This window comes from Rhinolophus ferrumequinum, chromosome 13, assembly GCF_004115265.2.
Source record: "Rhinolophus ferrumequinum isolate MPI-CBG mRhiFer1 chromosome 13, mRhiFer1_v1.p, whole genome shotgun sequence".
NCBI lineage: Eukaryota > Metazoa > Chordata > Mammalia > Chiroptera > Rhinolophidae > Rhinolophus > Rhinolophus ferrumequinum.
This window is the reverse complement of record NC_046296.1, coordinates 66,441,320-66,456,675: the sequence shown is the minus strand read 5'-3', so window position 1 is coordinate 66,456,675 and position 15,356 is coordinate 66,441,320. Positions and strand designations below refer to the sequence as shown.

Genomic DNA, 15,356 nt, shown 5'->3' with positions numbered 1-15,356 from the left:
AAGGGGGGAAAAAGTTCTGACAAGGAGTTTAGACAGGGAATCAGATATTTCAACAGGTCTTACGATACAGCAATTAAAAGGTGGCACCCCACATCAGGATGTAGCCCAAAAAGATGCACTTTAGGAAAGTTTTCTAAGTACCAACTGGAAAGATTAGACTCTTGAAAAAATAGTAAGAATTTAATGCCATTTAAAAAACTCAAGTTTTAGAATGTCTTATTTATAGCTACTAGGGGTTTAGAAATAAGTTATAAAATGTTCTCCACACAGTTTTTCTTTGAAATAACTGAATTAATCGTAATTGAGTCTCTGAATGGATATTATTTCTTCATTAGCTCCTTTCACCCCTGCCATCCCCAAATAAACTCTCATCTTCATCCAGTAAAAAACATGGCTTCCAAAATACAATCTGGGATCACACTGTACTATGTTGTGTGCTCTTGATTTAGACTATTTTAATTGTCCTAACTTTTTTTAAAAAAGCATCTCATTCATTTAAAATGTTTTTATTTTTTGTAAATATATTTTCCCTAATTATTTCATTCTACTCTGTATGTTTTCTTTTTAACATTTTCATTGTAACTTTTCATTTTTAAATCCTTTTCTTAATACTTAATCCATGACTTGTAAGCTTTTTTCCTTCATTTTTTTATATTTTATAGTTGTGATGTTTTATCTGGTTTTCTATTTTCATCTTAAATTACACATATTTTACTTTATAATATTTAATGATTATGCCAATTTCTATTGAATTCCTTTTGCTTTCAGTTCTCTAACTTTTTATTTTTCCCCCCCACTTTCCTCAGAGCCCTGCAGCTTTCCTTTACTCCTTGGCATACATTTTTTTTCATTTTTCTGAACTGTTTTCTCATATATTTCCTATTTGATGTGTCAATAATTTTGGATAGGTGGGTAAATATATTCCCACAAATGAGGGAGGAGCAACTTGGAGCTCAAGCTGAGTTGCCGAGGTTACAAGCTAACATGAGGAGGTGTCAGGACCCCATCCTACTAGATCCAGTGCTCTTTTCAAAGTATGTCCAAAGGATGACAGGAGGTGTCATGAGGGGGAGGAGGGAAAAGCGTTCACACTCAAATAAATTTGGTAAATCAAAGTTAAACAGATTTCTTTCTGGAAAGGTGTCTGACCCTTTAATGCACAAAAGGGAGATATAATATGAATATTTTCCCAACATATTTGACCAGGGCATGTTTGCGTGTTTTGTTTCTCATATAAAAAAAGTCAAAGGACCAATGTTTTTGAAATGCACACTGAGAAATGATGCATCATAAACTTTATTTTGCTTCATCTTATTAAAAGTTACTTCTATCAAAGGGACAACTCACCTCACAGGTAAAGCTTTGGTGGTTTGCTCTGGCAATTCCGGTGGGTTCACAAACATCAGTTTGAGGAGAAGTTCCAAATACCCAATATGCCTTGCCAATCGAGTACTGAGGACCCAGGCCCAATTCCAACTCTCTCCTTCCCTCCGTCCTCCAAAGTAAATGACAACTGAAATTCACGGTTTAAAAAAAATTATCCAAAACAATCGTTAGTCCAGCAGCCTTTCCCCAAACAGTCAAATATCAAGTAATGACAGGTAGGTTTATGTAACTTTTCACACCCCCACACTATTTTCTAACTAGTCCTGTAAGAATTCCTCAATTAATTAACCTCTTGTAACATCAGAAGGTATATGAAAAATGGAACGTAAAACAGACCAAAACACAATCGAGGGGGGGCAGCCAATTGGCTCAATGGTTAGAGCACAGTGCTCATAACAACAAAGTTGCTGGTTCGATTTCCACGTGGTCCAGTGAGCTGTGCTCTCCACAACTAGATTGAAAACAATGACTTGACATGGAGCTGATGGGTCCTCGAAAAACACACTGTTCCCTAATATTCCCCAATAAAAATTGAAAAAAAAAAGAAGAAAACAACACACAATCAGGAAGATAATGCCTCAAAACAGAAACCTATCACTTAGTTCAGACTCCAGTGTAAATGACTGCCTGTATCGCTACTTGCAACTGTTGAAATTACCAGTTCTTCCAATAGCAAATCTATTTCCTTTCTTACACCTGAAGATACCCCAAGAATAGGGATTACATATTATTGGTTTATTTTGCTTTTAGATAAAATAAAAATTACAGTCAATGCTCAAGAGCATGCCAAGTGATGGCTATGAAGACTTATTTTCAAAAAAGATTTAAATATAAGTCATTAATGAACATATAAAGGGGTAAGTATAATAAATCAGAGTTCCGCATCAATATTAACATGTAAAACCCCCGTTTTTAAAGCCACTCCAGCCAGGTTGTGGACACTGCTCCTCTAAGCCAACTCACACAACAGCCAAAAGATCAACTTTCTAACCTAATTACGAAAACCACAGGTTTTAAGAAAGATATAGATAATCTTTTAAGTAAAACAATGAGTCTTGACATTGTCTACATTTTAGAAAAAGATAAAAAAGCAGAGACTTACTAAAAAATATGTATAAGAGAGCCAAGAAGCTCAAGGACACGGCTATCCCCAGGTTTGGGTCGACCGTGAAGGCCAACAGAAGCCCAACGCCTCCACAAAGCAGCAGGGTCAGAAAGACTATGAGCCACGAGAACTGAAACAGAGGTTCAATCTGCTGTCCTGCAAAAGTCTTCATTTCATCTGAAAGAGAAATGAGTGAGAAAACATTATTCCTGCTTTGTTTAAGCAGCACGACTCCTAACTCAATTTGGAGTTTTGACATTTTTCAATATAAACATTTAGTGGGCACTTATTAAGTCCCAGGATAAAATGTTGTCACTTGACCATTTTAACCAATGCTCTTTTGATAAATGTGAAAATGCCATTCCCTGGGGGCACAGCCCCCGTCTCACCCACTCTCCTGCTTCACACTGAAGACGCACAAATGCCTTTCTCAGACATTCCCATCTGTCAAGATTCTGTTGGTACTTATTTTTTGTGGTTTCTATTACACGAGTAACAAGATATTGTTTCCATATATAAAACTGAAAATTGTTCCTTTGCTATGTGTCTTCACTATGTCACCCCTTCTGCCTATAATCACGTTTGAGAACCGTTGCTCTTATTAAAGGTGTGTATTGAGCCCAAATGAGCCCTAAACGAGTCATACCACAAAAGTTGGTAAAACTTTTACAGGAAATACTGAAACCTGTCCTTGAAGAATGAGTAAGATTTTGCCAAGCAAAAGGTGTGGGTGCCGGGTGGGAGAGGGGAGAGCTGTCTGGGAAGCTCCTAATACAAGGAGCAGCTCAGGAAAAGGGCACGGAGTGTACAAGACGGAGTGCTGGCAGGTGTGGCCATGCAAAGTGACAGGTTTGTGAAAGGCCCTGGAGATGACGATTATAAATGGCACATGCAGAAACTCTGCCACCAAGGGGTTTAGGTGTGTTATACCACGGGTGCCAAAACAATGTGTACAAGTGGACCCTTTGGTCAGCGTTGCTCAAGCAGCAGTTCGCCATAATCAGAAGTGTCTGGACGCTGATGGGAACCACTTTGAGCACCTCTTGTCATTGCAGAAGTCAAACATGACTTGTATTCATCTTTTGTTATTGGTATATACTGAGTATTACAATTTTAATAGTTTTTTTTCCTGTCTTAAAATGTGTATCCTTTTTTTTTGGCATCCTCTGTATATAACACAACCGGTCTTTGTTTTAGAGAGAGAACTCACGGCTTGGTTGTGTGGAGGAACAACTAGACGGGAGTAAAACCCTAATACTTTCAATTCACTAAACTGTGTAACACACATACCCATACATAAAAGTCTTTTTTCTTTACTTCCGAAGGAAAAAACCACACCAGAGGAAACCTTCTTACATAAACGTGTCCTTTACCTTCCAGCTTCTTGAGTAGGAAGGATTTCCCACTTCCCCACTGTGCGTAGAGCCCCACACAAATGGGGGGCTGCATGGTGGGCTCACTGAGGATATCCGCCAGGGCGCTGCTATATAAATCATATCCAAGCATGTCACCGTCCGTTTCGGTGGGAGACAAGTGTCCTGTAATTATGAACACACCATTTCCTTACATTAAAAAGAGACACTGCTATTAGAAGAGAACATCAATTCTCATTTATTTGTATTGAATAAGAGGGAAACGCTTATGTTAAATGATTAGACCTGTGTAAAAATAGGTTTAGACATTCTTATATTAGTACCATATTTCATAGAACTTAACATAACTACTGATTGCAAAATGCATCATTATTATGTACAACTAAGAAAGACAAAATGCTGCTAAATTATGACACGATGTTTTCTTATCCTTCAATTATAAGACACATTCCAATTTCAGAGATTGTAAAATGTGGAACAAGGTACATTTTAGAATCAACAGAATATAATTAATACACAAACTGGTCCACAGGAATACATTTAGTAGGTATAAGACCTATATACAGAAAGCTACAAAATGTTACTGACAAACATCATAGATAATGAAGAAAAAGAGACATTCTATGTTTCCAGGCAGAAAGGTTCAATGACTTAAAGATAGCAATTCTCCCCAAATGAATCTATCACTTTAAAGCAATTTCAATCAAAATCCATGAAAATATTTTTAAAAACTGACAAGCAAGAACATGTAGGAATAGCTAAGAAAAAATTTTAAAGACTACCAAAGAGTGGTTGTCTTTGGAGAAAAATCAAAACATACTATAAAGCTACAATTAGATCACAGAACTTGCACAGGATATTGCCATAAAAGCCATTTCAAATCAGTGAGGAAAGGATGAGTTAGTAAGTAGTGTTAAGAAGTTAGACATCCCTTTTTTAAACAATAAAATTAAAACTCTATACAACTTATACCCTAACAAAAATAAGTTTCTGAAACATTATAAATATTAAATGTAAAAAGTAAAACCATAAAATATTAGGAGAAAAAATTTTTTAAATCTGTGTGGTGAAGGCCTTTCTTTCTCAATACAATAAAGCCAGAACTTCAAGGAAAGACTAACAAACTACAAAAATGTGTAACTTTTGGATGGGGAATAAAAAAATCCATCACCATAAACGAAGAATAAGCTGGAGAGAAGGATGCAACATATAGGCTGGATCCAGATCAACATTCATGACATACAAAAACACTTCAAATCAATTTTTAAAAAATATTAAAAACTCTGGAAAAAAGTGGACAAAGGATACAAAGAGAAAAATGGCAAAAATACAAACAGCCTAAGAATATATGAAAAGATCTCAACCTAATAATTTTACAATGCAAATTAATATGGATCTCTTTTGGCACTGATCTGATTAGCAAAGATGAACGAAGCTGGAACACCCAGTGTCAGCAAGGCTGCGGACAACTGCACTTCCTATGTGGCCCCAGGGAGAAGGAGAAATTGTTACACTACAACCATTTTGGAAAGTCTATCAAAACTGTGAACATCCACTGACTTGCCAATTCTACTTCCGGGAGTTTATTCCAAGAAAATAATCTTAAAAATAAGAGTTAATGGATCTATGTACAAGGATGGTCACTGAAGCACTAGCTTTTAACAGCAAAACAAGCCAAATATTCATCAAGAGAACTGAATGTACTGTTAGAAGCTAAGATGAAAGATTATGCTACAATTAAAATATGATACAGTTCATATAATGTGATATAAAAGCTTTTATAATATTGTATGACCCAATTTTTTTAAAGCTATAGACGTAGTATAAAACATTTTTAGAAATACAAAGAAAAATTCTGGAAGGTCATTCAAACAATTATGAATTAGGAGATAGAGGACAATGGGAAATTTGTACTTTCTACTATATTCGTGTCTTCATTCTTGAAATTTAATGAGTGTGCATTATTATAATTAGAAAAAAAATATTTAAAAAGGAAGAACTCATAATACAACAGAATCATATTCAAAAACAAGATGTAAGTAAGAAGCTAAAGTGGAAGGTGGCAAGATTCTCTCTTGTTGGTTTCTTTGTCAGATACAAGTATGTTGGTAACACATCTCTTTTTTAATCCCAGTAGAAGATTAGCCTCTATTTCAAAAGCCCACACATGAATGATGACATTCTCACGTGCATTCATTTCCGTCAGAAACTACGTTAGCACAACACTGAAGGCATCACACTAAATGTCAGAGGATACAAAGAGAAGAAACCGTCCTGCCCTGAAGAACTTGGAATCTTGGAGGAGAAAATTCTGAAAGAAATGGAATAAAAAGCTCTACATAATAAGTGTTAGAAAAGGACATATAACACAAGCGCCTAAGTATTCAAATGAGGCGAAAACTGGATCTGGTTGGCAGATGAGTTAGCTCGTCACTGAGACAGCTGACAGGAGCCTTGGAGACATGACTTCAATAAGGCAAAGACCTTCACGGGGATGGAGCGGCCCGGCCTGTGGGGGGCAAGACCCAGCAAAGGTGGGGAGCTAAGTGCTGGAGCCACACTGGAAAAACAGAGCAGGTTCTGATGAAAAGCACCACGTCCACCTGGGAGAACAATGGGGGAAGATTCGTAGACAAGTAGGCTAGATTTTTAGGGTCGTAAAAGCTGACTGATGATGGCGAATACTCTTCATTTAGAATGTTACAACACAACGCACAGGAGCTTTAGACAGGGAGGAGTATTTTTCCACAGTAAAACAATAATCTTCTCAACTTTTATAATCTCCAGTTCAGTGATAAATGCAAAACTGCTGTTGGTCTCTTATAGTTCACAGAACATTCATTTTTAAAAAGCTCAGTCAGGAATAAAACCCAATACTTACTGGCTCCAAATATCTGAGTTAAAATACTTTTCTGATGGCTACAGTCAATGTTGTAGGGAGTCTCGCCTGCTTTGTTGGGCCTATAAAGTAACCTTCCATCTTTGGGATTTCTTAAAAGAAGTTCTGCCAGTTTCCGACTCCTCCCGCGAATAGCAATATGCAAAGGAGTGTCTCCTTTCTGTAAAACAGTGGCAGGAAACGTGAACTTCCATATTTTCACTAACAGTATATACAGAGTAACAATTTTCATGTTTCTCTAAAATAACAGAAAATCTGAACTTTTCACAGAGTACCTGAATAATATGAATTTTTATCTCTGTCTTCTTTGAAATTTCTTTCTCTAGGTCCTCACCCAGCTTTTCTCAGGACTGATCTCTGCCACAGCCCTTAGAATAAAGGTCATTCTTCTCCCCTCCCTCAACTCATTGAAAGAGGAGAAGCATCAAGTTTTCTCCTTGTGGCTCTGACAACCATGGCTCCACTTCCATCACAGGTCGGTAACATCCATCATCCAAATGCTACCTATCCACGGATGCCAACCACCTTCCTCAACCAGTTTGCATTCTATTTCCCAAGGTTCTTCCCCATTTGTCAGGAAGCTCCACCCTCCATGCTGCTGTGCATCTGATGTGAGTGAGGAGTACGGTGAGGACACGTGGCAGAACTTTCTGTCCTGTGGCTGAGCACTAATGCCAGTCGGCTCAGAGTCTATCTTCTCCAGCCCCTTTGGGGTCTTTCCCCATTTATCTGCAACAAGCTCTACCTAATGACGTCCTCCCTGTACGGTGATCCACGGCAGCTCCCAGAAGTGGCAGGAGCAACAGAAGGGAAATCTGAAGCAGCTTCTTTATAGCACACGAGCCCGCCCACTCGTCAGCATATACCGGAACCACCATGAAGATACCACAGCATCAAAATCCCAGACATCCCCAGCAAGTAATCTCTCGCTCCCCAAAATAAAATCAGACCCCCTTTCATGTGCAGCAGCCATGGAGGTCAGGCCACCAGCGGCCCAGTGTCCCCTGTACCTTATCCACAGCAGACACTTTGGCTCCCTTGTCCAGCAGCAGCTCCACCACTTCAATATTTCTCATCTTGGTGGCCTTAATCAGTGGTGTCTCACCATCCTGGGGGCACAGACAAGAAAGCTTGCCAGGTTAACAGCTTTACTCCTAAATGTTTCAGTCACATAAACGCACGTGTGAAAATTCAAGTATCTGATTCTGGTACCAATCTATATTACAAATGTTCTCAAGAAAACATAGTTGTAAAACCTAACAAGAAAAGTGCTTTTCCTTTCACAACCAATCATTTGTATCAAAAACATTTTATATCACTCAGCCAAGTATGGGATGTGGCTAGCTCCTTCATCAGCCACTTCTGGCCCCAGTCCCCTGCCCCCACTGCTGCTGCCATTCTTCAGGGCCACCACTGACATGGGGGCAGCACCCCCAGAGAGAACTTCCCATCCTCGCCACCTCCCTACCAACCACCACAATCCAGCCACTCAGCGCCCACGCAGGCCAGTGTCTAGGTTTTTTGCGAAATCTATACCAGCACCACTTCAGTTCTGTGCCCCGAAGTACGTGTGCGTAACAGGAAAAACAAGTGCATACAAGCACTGTGCCTTTGGAAAATCTTGAAAGGGTTCATGATTGCTTTCAAAATCAAATTAAGGGAACTGAGAAGAGATCACAGTTCAGCACTGAATTAGGAAAGAGAGAAACCTGGTCGGAAGCCACAGGTGCTCACGATGGCTGACACATGACCCAACGATAAAGGATGACCAAGGAGCCACCTGCAAACCAGAAGGCATCCCAGGAAGCCGTGCCCTGTGGCACTGCAGTTGCCACCACTGGCTTAGAAAGACGCTTGTCCTGACCTCCGGCAGGTGGAACAGGATTGTCTTATGGGTGACTCCATATGTTTGCTTTATTCATTAAGAATTCCACTGCTTCAATCTGAAATTCCAAATGTATCTTCCCCATGAAAATTATTACACATAAGACCAAATATAATCACTAAAGTCTCATGTAGTTTTATATTTTCACATGATTCAAGTAAAATGGACTACAGTGGCTGGTTTGGGGAACCACTAACCACTCACAACAGTCGTTGAAAAGGAAATGTGTTGTGTCCCAAAACCAGGAGCATAAGAGAATTCTGGGTAAATGATCTGTCCACAGTTTATGAATAGCTGATACTGTATTTTCTGAATCAACTGAACTAAAGCAATAAATTACACACTGTATTTTGCTGTGAACACAACTCCTGAAAGGATATAGTTACCCCTCAATGTAATATAGAATATTACCAGTAAAATCAGTATAATGCTAATATCAAAGATAATTAAACAAGCAGTACTAATATTCAGCCCTCGGTACGGCTAAGAGAACAGAAGTGTCGTTTGTACCTTTGTGCATATTTCAGTGTCCGGATTGCACTGTAAGATATCTCTCACCATTGTTGCATTTCCTTTCTCAACAGCCCAATACAAAGCAGTTTTATTGTCCTATATAATTAAAAAAACATCAACAATCACTTCAGATAAGATACAATATTAAAACTGCTATTTGTAAATATTAAACATCATTATTAGCATTTCGGCCAGAAAGCATTAGTAGGTCTCACCAACAAGCAGCATGGTGGGAAATAATCCTTATTCATGTTGGATTTACTTTTGAGAAATTCTCTATGAAAGAAGCCTAGGAAAACTTAACACTACTTGACTGAGCAACAACTTCACAGTTGACAGGTAAAGTATGCTTTTGTAATGTGATCAGATTTCAGGACTATGGGGTTAGAAGTCATCAATTCCTAAGTTCTGCGTCCTTGGACAAGTCACACATTCTGACCTTGGCTTTTCATCTTCCCAATCCTTTCAAAGATAATGCATGAGAATGTACTACGCAAACTTAAAAGTTGTTTTTATTCTTTCTAGTTTTCTACCCACCATGCACCAATTTTGATCAGATCTTTTAAAATCCTATCTAGCTCAGAAACCAAAAATAGATCCACATACACCTTGAAAGCAGAGCTAGAGGACAAAATAAACTGACTCAGCGTAGGAAATAGGATTGACAGGCAAAGAGGAGTTAGGTAAAAGTCTAACTAAGTGATCCAGTAACTATCTTTTAGTGGAAATATGATTTAACCCAAAGGAGAGTGAACGAATCTCATCCGCTGCCACATTGTTTCTTATACCAGAATTTCCCCAATGGAATTCCCCTTGTCAAAAATGTACACTAGCTTCCCAACTTCCCCAGCTCAGCACTCAAACCTCTCTGGCCCTACCTGCCTGTCTATTTCCAGCTCTATCTCCCAAGCCACCCTCCACACCAGCCCACCCGCCAGCCTGGTTTAGTCACGAGCTAAGCAGTCCAGTCTTTCACTTCCCCATTTTCCTGAATTTTCTCAACCTATCATTCCACTCTCCTTGCCTGAAAGACCCAGCCTTCCTTTCCTCTACCTATATGAATCCAACCCATCCTTCAGACCGTTCAAATTCTACCTTCTCCCCAAAGCATTCCTTAATGCCATCTTTCCCCACCTCAAGACTCTGACATTTGAACCTTTCACTAGGCAACCAATCATATACCATCGTATACCAACAGAGGGATGGATCACTTTTTATGTTTATGTAAAAAATAAACATGAACAACAAAACGAACTAAAACGTTCCTAACTAAAGTTCTGTTTCCTATAGACGAGGGCCCCCTGGTAAGTCCCTCACAGCATCTGACATAATATTTACGAGTTTGATTCAGAAATGGGTTTGGGTACAAGCAAAATACAAGGAAAAGCTGAACAGAAATGTAGACTGTCCAACAACAAAATGGTCTATTAAGTACTAATTTTTTAAATTGAAAGCTCTTGCAACACTGGATAAATCCTCAAGTTAGGGCAGCTTTTACCTAAAATGAATAACCTTTGAGCAGTGACCGCTGTAAGCCACGCCCACAGGCACTCACTGCCCAGTGGACCCAGGAGAGGCAAAGGGGGGAGGAAGTAGAAGGATCAAACAAAAGGAACAGAAGAACAACATGTGGATGAAGAAGACAAAACTAAGGGAAACTAGTAAACAAAACAAATAAATTACACACAAAGTCCACCAAGGGTCTCAGGATCATAAACTACTTATTTCAGAATTGAATGTATTTATATATTAGTAACACAGGTGTATTTGAAAAATGTTAGCTTCACTTTGGTTTATTTCTATCTAAATCTAACTTGACATTAATACAGAAATCCCGTAATAATGGCAGTGAAACTTAATAATATCGGCATCCATTAAATATGCCAGGGTTCACAAGCTTGTCTCCACAGAGAAGTTGGAAGAATGACATTCTGATCAGCCCACATGTATGGCCAATCATACTCAAAGCTAACAAGAGCACTGTAATCACACATACCTGCCCTCTAATGTCTATGTCAGCATATTTTTGGAGAAGTGCTCGAACAATTTCCACATGACCACCTCTGACAGCACCAATCAACACAGTATCCCCACTCTAAAAAGACAAAAAAACAAGGTGAATTGATGGTGAGAAAACACACACACTTTTGAAGTTAAGGTTAATCATGTATTAATACAATAGATAATTTTCCTGAAAATTTCTTGAAAGAAACTATCTCCAAAAAAAGACAAAAACGTTAGTTAACTAATATTAATACCTGATATCAACTGCCCTCAGAATGAGACAGAAAACTTTGTATCTCAAAATGAAGACTCTGGAATTCCAGGACAAAAGTTTAGAAAGACCCAGAACAATAAACCATTCTCTTTGAAGATAACCTGCCACTACAAATGTAATTCAAATAAAATGACACTATGGCTGTCAATAAACCAGATGAACATTTGGAAATTATATAATATAAACCCCTTGGAATAATGCTATATGACAAATGCCACGGGTTCTGAAAAAGGGAGCTGTAAAGCTGGAGTCAGTGGCAGGTCTGTAATCACATTTAATTAAGGCAGAAGGTTGGTCTCTGACCAGCACCCATATTCTAGTCCATGTGCATTACAGGCCAACAGCGCACAAGACTGACTCCTTCCCCACAACAAGGCTTAGATAAAGTTCATTACCTCATAAGGACATCTCTTTGCCCTGAAATTACATTCACCAAGTAATAATCATTATTCATCATACCTTCCCACTGCTCCAAATAATTGAAATGGCTATTTTGGCAATGGACATAATTATTTTTAGCTGCCAAATTACAAATCAGTTGTAGGCATTTGGATTGGGTAAGCCCATGAGCTGTGCTCATCTCAACCCTGAGTGGGCCCCCATGAGCTATAAATCAAGATGCAGATCCTTGAGGATTTTTAATTTGAGTACCATGGTATGGTATCTTAACTACTAAACAGAAAGAAGACCTAACCCAAGGCAGATCAAGTTTAACTGAGAATGTTAGCACGAATATGGATGGGCCCAGACTAGTAAATTAATAAACGGTTATAAATATTTCATTGCTTACTAATAGCCATGCACTATTCTAGGCACTGGGAAGCAAGACAGAAAAGGTCCCACCTCTGGGAGAATCGACAGTCTAGAGGAGACAAACAGACAACACGAAAAACGCAAACAAAAAGGTAGACCAAAGCCATGCAAATAAAATGCAGTGATGTGACAGACAGTGATGGGGTGGCTACTCTGGTTGGGTAGTAGGAAAAGAACTTTCTGAGGAGGGAATACTGCAGCTGGGGTCGGAATGACAAGGAGCCAGCCACATGATGACCACGAAGGTCAGCATCCAGACAGAGCACAGCTGGCATGGAGGTTCCAAAGCAGCAACAAGGTCCATGTGTTCAAGAAAGGGAAAGGAAGTTAATATGGCTGCACCCTGTTGAAACAGGAGTAAGAGCAGCACAAAATGAGGACAGAGGTGGGCAAGGACAATGTCATGCAGTATCTCCACGTCCACTAAAGAGTAACTTTCCAGGTGCAGGAGGAAGCCTTGGGTGATTTTAAACAAAGGAGCACACGTGAGATGTACTGAGAACAGTGTGAAGGATGGATCAGAGCCAACAAGAGAAGCCAGTAAAGATGCTATTGCTGTGACAACGGGAGATGGCAGCTTGGACTGGAAATGAAGGGGAAAGGACAGGTAACGGATGTGTTTTGGAGGCAGAGCCAGTGGAACATGCTGGAGAAGAAGTGGGAGGAGGAGAAATCAGGCTAAGGCACCAACTGAGGAATTTAACAACAGGGTGGGTGGTGGTGCATTTACTGAGATGGAGAAGACGTAGGGAAAAGCAGGTTTGGGATGAAACGAGCAAGAAATGTGTTTGGCCATAAGTTTAAAAAGTCCATTCAAGCAGAGAATTCAAACAGAGTTGGCTATACAAGGGCAGAGCACTGAGAAGATGTTAGAGCAGGAGACACAATTGTGAAAACTCTTAAGTGTAAGGCTGGTACTTGAAGGCCAACTGGTACCGGAGACCATGAACAGCAGCTACAGTGATAGACATCAAGGACAGCTGCAGACTAATCGTACATGAGACATTTTCAATAAGAATATCATTAGACAAAAAATTAAAAAAACACCCTTCACAGAGACTGAATAGTTTTTAACTTACTAGTTCCAAAGGTAGAAATAAAACTGATCTTAAAACAATGTATGTCACGCAAAAAGAAACCTGAAAGTAGTGAGAAGTTACGTTAATCTTCCATCAGTGTCACCACCAGAAGACAAACAGGTAGCCTACCCTATCAGGTATGTTCACATAAGTTCCAGCATCCAGGAGATCCTGCACAATCTCGGTATGGCCCTCCTTCGATGCAATCATCAAAGCTGTATTTCCATCCTTATCTGTTAAATTCACATTTGGATTTCTCTTCAGAATTTCTTTTACTGACTGTGTGTATCCTCCTTTGACTGCCACAATGAGTGCAGTCATTGAATTCTAAAACACAGAAACAAGCCCAACAAATCAGTTTATTCTAGAGAACATATGATTTATGCCATAATCATAAAACTGATATTTTCAAAAAGGTGGCCTATTATTAATAGTTACTTCTGCTAATAAAATTCCAATATAAATAACCAGAAATATACCAAAAATGGCCAGGAAGCATATTTTCTATTTCTGAAGATACATTAATTCTCTTGAGTCAACAGGACTGTTATGACATTCAATTTTTTAAATGATAATCTGAAATTGGACTCATTTACAACAAACAAACCCTCTCACAAATGTAATGAAGTATAAAATAATTGACAGGATGATTCAAAATTAAACACTTTCTAAATTAAATAACCCAAAGTAAGGTCTTTCAGACTTCAAAGAATTATTTATAATAAAATCTATGGTAAAAAACTGAAGTAAAACAATGAATTAATAGCTACAGGCTATTTCAGTAAAAGTATAACATATTCTTCTGTCTTTCACAGTGATCTAGAAACCACATTTTCAAAAACTCTTCAAAAACTGCACATCTAATTTATAATAATAAATCACCTAATATAAGAATCTGACTTATTACGAAAAGAAGTATTAAAATTGTTTTTTCGATATTTTGGTCTATTTTGAGATGTCATACAATTTACTTATAGAAATATTTCAGTTATTAGATAAGGCCCCAAACTAAGGCACAATTCTTTCACATATTAAAATAACACAGCCTTTTCAAATTCTTTAGCAGTCATTAATTACACAGAGAAGCCATTCATCCACTTGATAAACTGTCCAGAAAGGAAGACAAGTGAAAGCATGTCTTCCACGGCTGTCTGAGAATCCCGATCTGTCTCCACACAGCACTAAAATACTCCCTGAAGGTCAGCAATTAGTACCTTCTGCCAAAATAAGAGGAACTGGTTCATATTATGCTAATAAGTCAAGTATGATTTAGAGTTAATTTTGTTACACTGCAGCCAGAGATTTGGTAGTATTTCTTCCCAGAATCCTTTATGGGCCATCTCACAGAACACTTAATTGTATAAATAGCCCATATTAATTGTTTCTTATGCATAAATGTCATTTCCTTTAACTATATTCTATAATCTCAAAGGAAAAGCAATCTGTTGGGCTTCTCCAGTATCCCCAGCATTTGTCACAGGGCTGGGTACACAGCAGGTGCTCAATAAGGAATTAATAACTGCTATTTGGGGGCTGCCGGATGGCTCGGTAGGTTAGAGGGCGAGCTCTGAACAACAGGGTTGCCGGTTTGATACCCACATGGGCCAGTGAGCTGCGCCCTCCACAACTAGATTGAAGACAACAAGCTGCTGCTGAGCTTCCTGAGGGGCAGCCGGATGGCTCGGTGGATTAGAGCGTGAGCTCTCAACAACAAGGTTGCCGGTTCAATTCCCGCATGGGGTGGTGGGCTGCGCCCCCTGCAACTAAAGATTGAAAACGGCGACTGGACTTGGAGCTGAGCTGCACCCTCCACAGCTAGTTTGAAGGACAACTGCCTGGAGAAACACACTGTCACCCAATATTCCCCAATAAAAAAATTAAAAAATAAAAAAAAATAAAAACAACTGCTAGTTGGTCGAAGGTATTGAATCAATTTTTAAGCTTTCTAGGTTGTGACTACTGTTTTCTGGTATTTTTTAATCTCTCTATTGGTGAAGGGAAATAAGTCACAGCTAAAAATATCCA

At 38.9% G+C, this 15,356-nt stretch overlaps 1 protein-coding gene across 10 annotated transcripts in view; it reads right to left on the bottom strand.

Moving 5' to 3' along the window:
• The window catches only part of KIDINS220 (kinase D interacting substrate 220), a 92,403-nt gene that overhangs the window by 55,555 nt on the left and 21,492 nt on the right, over positions 1-15,356 (bottom strand). For all 10 annotated transcript variants that reach the window (XM_033124449.1, XM_033124453.1, XM_033124450.1 and 7 more), the window contains 8 exons: positions 13,461-13,658; positions 11,158-11,256; positions 9,159-9,257; positions 7,774-7,872; positions 6,746-6,923; positions 3,865-4,029; positions 2,489-2,668; positions 1,348-1,513 (listed from right to left, as the gene is read on the bottom strand). In XM_033124449.1, the coding sequence (XP_032980340.1) occupies positions 1,348-1,513; positions 2,489-2,668; positions 3,865-4,029; positions 6,746-6,923; positions 7,774-7,872; positions 9,159-9,257; positions 11,158-11,256; positions 13,461-13,658 (1,184 nt within the window). The remainder of the gene's footprint in view (positions 1-1,347; positions 1,514-2,488; positions 2,669-3,864; positions 4,030-6,745; positions 6,924-7,773; positions 7,873-9,158; positions 9,258-11,157; positions 11,257-13,460; positions 13,659-15,356) is intronic.